The 7,126-nt window shown below is 43.6% G+C and overlaps 1 protein-coding gene across 4 annotated transcripts in view; it reads left to right on the top strand.

The window, feature by feature from the left end:
* The first annotated feature begins 4,780 nt into the window (after positions 1-4,780).
* golga2 (golgin A2) overlaps positions 4,781-7,126 on the top strand; it is a 70,531-nt gene continuing 68,185 nt past the window's right edge. For all 4 annotated transcript variants that reach the window (XM_041193821.1, XM_041193819.1, XM_041193820.1 and 1 more), the window contains exon 1: positions 4,781-4,968. In XM_041193821.1, the coding sequence (XP_041049755.1) occupies positions 4,921-4,968 (48 nt within the window). In that variant the 5' untranslated portion in view covers positions 4,781-4,920. The remainder of the gene's footprint in view (positions 4,969-7,126) is intronic.

The raw sequence follows: 7,126 nt of genomic DNA, 5'->3' as shown, positions 1-7,126 counted from the left end.
CTGCAGCTTTGCTCCGAGTGCTGGCAAACTTGGATATCCCTGCTGCCGCCTGCTGTGGAACAGATTGTGTGCTGTAGTCACCAGATTGTGATCCTGAGGCTGCTCTACATCCGGGTCCCACCGAGGTGTGTGTCACTGCACTGGTGGAGGGTGTGGGTGAGCGCCGTGATGGGTCTTCAATTGTGCTGCCCTCAAGGTCCTTGTCCAAGCTGCTCTTGGCGCTGGAGTCATGGTTGCCTGAGGGCGACGTGTCAGATGTATCTAGCTCAGAAAGTGGGGAACATTTGTGCTTGGCAGCCGTGTTGAACACAGAACAGTGGACTCAGAGTAGCGTTGAGAGAGGTATGATGTGATGAAGGATCCTCACGTGGGTGCTCGCTGCCGACCTTGCCATTGCTGCAGGAATGGTCAACATCTTCTCCGGCCAGCTGTAACGCGCAACTCTTGAACAGAGTGAAGACTTTGACGTCCCCAGCCTGGGACCTCTCACGGTGATTGGGCACCATCTTGTCCTGCAAAAAGACAGAAGGAGAGAGTGTGAGCCATGTGCATGCCCGGCCAAATGCTAGGCATGTGTGTGTGCTGAGTGGAGCCATGGACGGGATGAGGAGGCAGTATAATGAAGCTAGGTGGAGATGTGAATGTGTGTGTGAGAGATTGAGTGGCGATGTTCCTTGAGCTGGCAGTGGGTGAGATGCCAGTGAATGTGTGATGGGCTTGTGAGTGTGAGAATTGAGATTGAGGAAATGGTTGACTAACCCTGGCGACATGGATGAGATCAGTCATCGGTTTTCTGCACTGGATGGCCGACCTCTTGTGCGCAGTGTTGGCATGGACCACCTACACCGCTGCCTCCCAAGCTGGAGTGGTGAGACTGATGGACCCCCTGCGGCCAGAGCAGGGGTAGAGGACTTGGCTGGGTTGGGGGGGTGGGTGGGGGGGGGGAGGCCTCCACCTTGTCCAGAATGTGTCCCAGGGACACATCACTAAATCAGGAGGCTGCAGACCTCCTGGCTTTTGGGGCCATGTTTTCAGCGGAGCAGTCCGGGGTTACAAGCATTGAGAAGTGTGTACGCGGCTGCATTTTAAACATAGTACCTGGCATGAAGAGGCAGTGAGCTCATGGCATAGCTGGCCAATCAGAGGCCTGCCACCAGTAATCCTGGTCCAATTATCTTCTTCCCACTAGACCTGTTTAACTTGAAGGACCACACTTGCATTTGGCTCCCTGTGTACAATGCTGCGGGAGACTGATTAGTAATAGATGAAAAGAAAAATGCACAAATGCTGGGAAATAGTAATAAAAACAGAAAATGCTGGAAATATATAAACAGGTTGTTTGCCATAACCGCTTAATTTATGAGGTGGGATGGGGACGATACAATGCGAAAACCTGCCATTGAAACTGACGGGTGAAACAACTTTTCTCACGCCTGTCTCCGCACTTATTGCAAATCTGAGGCGATCCCACTCTATCTCTGACAACAGGGCAAAAAAAGGTTGAAAGAGAAGCTAAACGTCTGAGATACAGCAAGAGAGGAAGTTGCCCGACTGTTTAAAGAATAGATTCTTGAAGGGAATCTTTCCTGGTGATATTTTTCACCCTGGCGTCCCCTTTGTTTTGATGCATCCTATGAGTGGGTTTCCCTGATACTTTGATGCAAGTTTACAGATGTAATATTAACCTCCCTTTTCTCTTTCATTTGCTGTTTGACCTGTTTATATATTTCCAGCATTTTCTGTTTTTATTACTATTTCCCAGCATTTGTGCATTTTTCTTTTCATCTATTACTAATCAGTCTCCCGCAGCATTGTACACAGGGAGCCAAATGCAAGTGTGGTCCTTCAAGTTAAACAGGTCTAGTGGGAAGAAGATAATTGGACCAGGACATTCAGATGTATTTCACTCTTCATTGTTAATACATACATTCATTGCTGCGCATTGTAATAAATTCCTTTATCCACATTTATAATGGAGGCTGCCAGTGTCAACCTGTCACACCGTTATTATAACCTCCTGTCAGAGGAGGAATTGCAGTCGATGCATGATAAGTTTATATATACATCGTCACTTAACATTATAAATGCAAATGTAGGAATATGTTGACAGGAATTGTATGCAAACATAGGATTTTTAGTATATTAATACTACTTACTTAATAACATAGCTAAAACTAAGAACAATATGAATTAATGAGGTACTGGAGATTGATAAGACCAACTGCCATGTGCTCAAATCATTCACACTTTGTAATGTTACCTTGACAGTCCTGCAGTTAAACACATATACCATTGATCTGTTTGCCATTTGCTATTGCAATATGTACTTTGAATTTGGTGGGGGTGATGATACCATGCAGGCACACTGGGCCATCATATCAGCAAGCTCCCATGGTGTAATCTTTGATCTGGAACTTTGAAATGTTGGAATTGTTAATGCAAACTTGGATCTTTATGACTTCACTAGCTGAGTTTTCCACAATCTGTCCCTTACACTAGTCTTCCTACTGAGCTGTTTCTGTTTGAGTATCCCACATGATTTTGGACAGGATAGTGGAGGAAATTGCACACCCAGGATAAAGGGACTTAACCTGAAAATCAGCACCAAGACATTCAGGGGATAGGTCAGGAAATACTTGGTCATGCAAAGGATGATAGAAGTGTAGAAGTCACCCCCACAAGAAATAGTATATACCATCTAGCCCAATTAATAAATTAAAACCTAGGATTGGAAGATTTTTGCTAGAACAGGGTTTTAAGGGACATGTAGTCAAGACAGGTGAATGGAGTTAGGATTCACATCAGTCATGATCTAATTTAATGATAGAAATGACTCAAAGTGTTGAAAGGTACTCATGTTGCTATGTTTCTCTATTTTACTTGTTGCTATATATCTGTGTTTTTCCTGTTGCTATTGCTGGGCAGCACATGAACATCATGAATAGTGTTACAAATTATGAATCTGGGAGATGTCTATGGTCCGTGGTAAATTTGGTACCTCACATATCCTACCATATCCGAGCAGCAGTGAAGGAAATCAGGGGAATACTCGACTACAAAGCCAAAGCAGCAAATATGGATTTCATCCAATTCTGTTTCCTGAGACAAAAGGGAAAAATACAGTTCCGGAAATAGCAGCATAGAAAATCCATGAGCTAAAGAATTGGAGACGCTTGGGCTGGATGTTATGGCTGATGTAAATGGACAGGCCCAGCTGGTGGAGTGAAGAAGGTCCAGTTGAAGAAGGTGGGAGAAAGGTGCAGGCTGAACCGAGGAGGCAAGGATTGTAGTGTTTGGAAATGGCGATCAGTCAATGGTAGCTGAGGCCAAGGCCCAGTAGTAGTTTGTCAATTTGCTTTCTCCACTCAATCCCATTTCCCACATTACCCCCACCACCTCACCCACCCAGCAATCTGTTCACTATATCCTTCTATTCCTTTCATAAGACCATAAGAATTAGGAGCAGGAGAGGACAATAAGGCCCGTTGAGCCTACTCTGCCAGTCAATATGATTATGACCAATCTTGGGTTTCAACTTCACTCATGTGCCCACTCCCTACATCCCTTCATAGTTTGAGGGACCAAAAATCTATGTATCTCAGCCTTAAATATAAGCAATGATGATGCATCTACAATCCTCTGGGTAGGGAATTCCAAAGATTCACAATCCCTTGAGTGAATAAATTTCTACTCATCTCAGTCCTAAACGAGTGGCTCCTTATTCAGAAACTGTGCCTTATTGTTCTAGGTTCTCCAGCCAGAGGAAGCAATCTTTCAGTATCTCCCACACATGTTTATCTAGATTCCCCTTAAATGTATCTGTAAGAGTGAAGGTTGTCCTATGATGACAGACTTAATAAATTAGGCCTATGCTCTCTGGAGTTTAAAAGAATGAGAAACATTGAAACATATAAGACTCTGAAGGACCTTAACAGGGTAGGCTTTGAGAGGTCCTTTCACTTTGTTGGGAAACCCAGAACACGGGGACAGGATATGGATCATTTAGTACTGAGATGAGGAGAAATTTCTTCACTCAAAAGGTTTTGAATTTTTGAGATTCTCTACTCCAGAAAGCTGTGGATGTTTCATTGTTGAGTATATTTAATGCTGCGATCAATAGATTTTTGACCTCCCAGGGAATCAAGGGATACAAGGAGCAGGCAGGAAAGTGGAGTTGAGATAGAAAATCAGCCATGGCCATATTGAATGATGGAACAGGTGTGAGGGGCCAAATGGTCTACTTCTGCTCCTCTTTTTTTATGTTCATTTCCCCTCAACTACTTTGTATGGTAGCCAGTTCTGCATTCTCCCTGCTTCCTGGGTAAAGAAATTTCTCCTGAATTCAATCCCCATGGGATTTATGTTATAAAATTTATGTCCCCTTAGTTTATAGTTTATTTTATTTGATTATAATTTTATTTATTAGTTACTTTTACATTGATGCCCCCTTAGTTTATTAGTTTAATAATTGTTTATTTTATTAGTTTATTATTAACTGTTTAATATTGATGCCCTTTAGTTTATTGGTTTAATAATTATTCGTTTATTTTATTAGTTTATTATTAACTGTTTAATATTGATGCCCCTTAGTTTATTAGTTTAATAATTGTTCGTTTATTTTATCACTTTATTAGTAACTGTTTAATATTGATGCCCCCTTAGTTTATTAGTTTAATAATTATTCGTTTATTTTATTACTTTATTATTAACTGTTTAATATTGATGCCCCCTTCGTTTTGCTGTTTGTATGTTGCCATGGAGCTTTGTAGCAGATACGATGATGTCAGGAACACAGTTCCACCCTTTGCGTCGTTGAGTCATAAAGGCCACTTGACGTCAGGACGCCGCCCATGCCCGGTGCAGGCCGGGATACCGGAGGAGTCAGCCAGCTGGCTGGTGACGTGTGCGGAGCCGGATACCATGGCTGACGGGAGCAGACGGGCCAAGCTGGCGGCTGCCAAGAAGAAGGTGAGGGACAGGCGACCTGGGGAGGGGGCAGGCAAAAGGATTGGAGGCCAAGGCTCTGAGAAAGACTGTGGAGGCCTTTTCCCTTTTCCTTCACTCCAGCGGTCGGAGTTAGCTGGTGTCTGACGTCCCCGGTGCCGCGGCCCAGGGAGCACCGGGGAGGGAATGAAGCGAGTCCGAGGACTCTGCGGGCCTACTCGCTCCAAAGAGAGAGGGAGAGAGGTGGGGGGTGTGGTTCAGACGGGTCGGTAGGTGGCCCACTGCCGGGCTCTGCCCTCCGGGTACCCACTGTCAGGCAGGTTGGCAGCAGCCGGGAGACTCTGCCCCTCAACCACCTCAGGACGTCCCAAAACCTCCTCACGAACAATGAGCTGCTGTTTAAAGTGTCAGGAAGCCAACTTGTCCTGGGAGCAGGAGGTGGTGGGGGAAATGGGAGCTGCAGGAATGTCCCTGCCGGAAGATCAAAAACTTCCCTCTGCTGTGACAGGTCAGAAGCGATTAAGTTCCCAGCTTTACCTTATTCAGCCTTGAATCTACTTTGCAAATGTGGACTGAACCCTCGGCTAATGTGTGAGGACAGAGGAGGTGACTCGAGGATCACGGAGGAGTTCAGTTTGGGCAGCTTCTGTGAGGCTGGAGATTGGCTTTCCTAAGGCAAAATCCATGTGCATCCTTTGCTTGCGAATATTTTATCTGACGCCCGAAGTCGTGCACTTGGCTAGGATTTTAAATTTAAGGACCGCAGTAAAATGTCAAGTGTTGAAGAAATAGAATGACTGAATAGAAGTTCTATTTTTTATTTTGGGGGTGGGGATAAAGTGCACCCAAAGTAGATTTAAGTGTAATTGAGAACCTGGTGTAAGAATGATGTGACAATTTTGATCAAAAATTTGTGCTCCTCAGTTATCTAATGAGAGTCCAGTGACTGTCCTCCTGGGAGGAGTGCACCTCTGGGGGTCAAAAAGACTCAAAAAGGTTTTATACCTGATGAGAGGAAATTAGGATGGAATTCATTTTTTGTTGCAGAATTCTTCAGCCAAGCAAATCTGCATTACTTTAGGCTGTTATTGTTGTTTGAATTCACCTGCGTTGGTGGAGATGACCTGCCTGTTTAACTGGATAACCATTCTAGTCCGTGCCCTATGTAAGTAGTTAGTGGGAGTGACACACTTTGCAAGTAAGCTGCTTGGCTTTAACCAATTGATTTCTAGGAATAGCTCTATTCTTACTAGCTGTCTACATTTTATGGCCACAGAGATTGTCTTGTTTGGAATATACTAACTCGTATCAATTTTGGAGAGTCATAAGTACTATATGTGTTTGCACATATGGCATATGCAACTGACTCAAATTATGGATTAATGTATCAGCATCAATGCAACAGCCAACATTTGTCAAGAGGAGATTAATCAGTCATTTTCTCATTGTTTGTGGCAGCTTGTGAACAGACTGGCTGCCATTTTCATGTACAAAATAGTGAAGTATGCTTCAAAAGTGAATCATTGTAATGGAAGACTTTCATTTATATAGTGCCTTTCACTATATCAGGATATCCCAAAGTGTTTTGCAACCAATTAAATATGCTTTGAAGTGTCATCATTAATGTCGGAAGTGTGGCAGCCAATTTTACACACTGCAAGCTCCCACAAACAGCAATGTGATAATGACCAGCTAATCTTTTTCCCTGATGTTGGCTGAGGGCTTGGAGAATGTGACATATACAAGCTTGTTCGTTTTAAGTAGAAAGTTGTCTGCATTTTTCAGTGCTTAAGTTACTGTTTTCACTTTTTTGTGCCATCAGGAGTATCTCAGTAGTCAGGACAGGTTCCCCTAGCTTTTGTACATGTGATTAGACCAGGATTGTTATCAGTGTTGGTGTCTATTTCATTGGCTGATACAAGGAAATGCAGCAGCTTTTGTTTAAAATGAGAAACCTCCCAGATTCCTCATCATCAGCCATGTTGCTGGTAGCAAGGTATACCTGTTCTTTGGTTCAGTTCTTTATCCTGTACACTAAGCATTGGATCAATGCAATAGTAGGTTTGTTGTCTAGAATACTGTAAACTCCTGACAAGCACATTGGACAAGAACAGCTGGGTTCAAGTTTCTATTCATAACCCCACAGTAAACTCGATAGGATGAACTCAAAGGTTAGTTTATT

Source organism: Carcharodon carcharias, chromosome 8, assembly GCF_017639515.1.
Source record: "Carcharodon carcharias isolate sCarCar2 chromosome 8, sCarCar2.pri, whole genome shotgun sequence".
Lineage (NCBI taxonomy): Eukaryota > Metazoa > Chordata > Chondrichthyes > Lamniformes > Lamnidae > Carcharodon > Carcharodon carcharias.
This window is presented reverse-complemented; position numbering and strand designations above follow the sequence as displayed.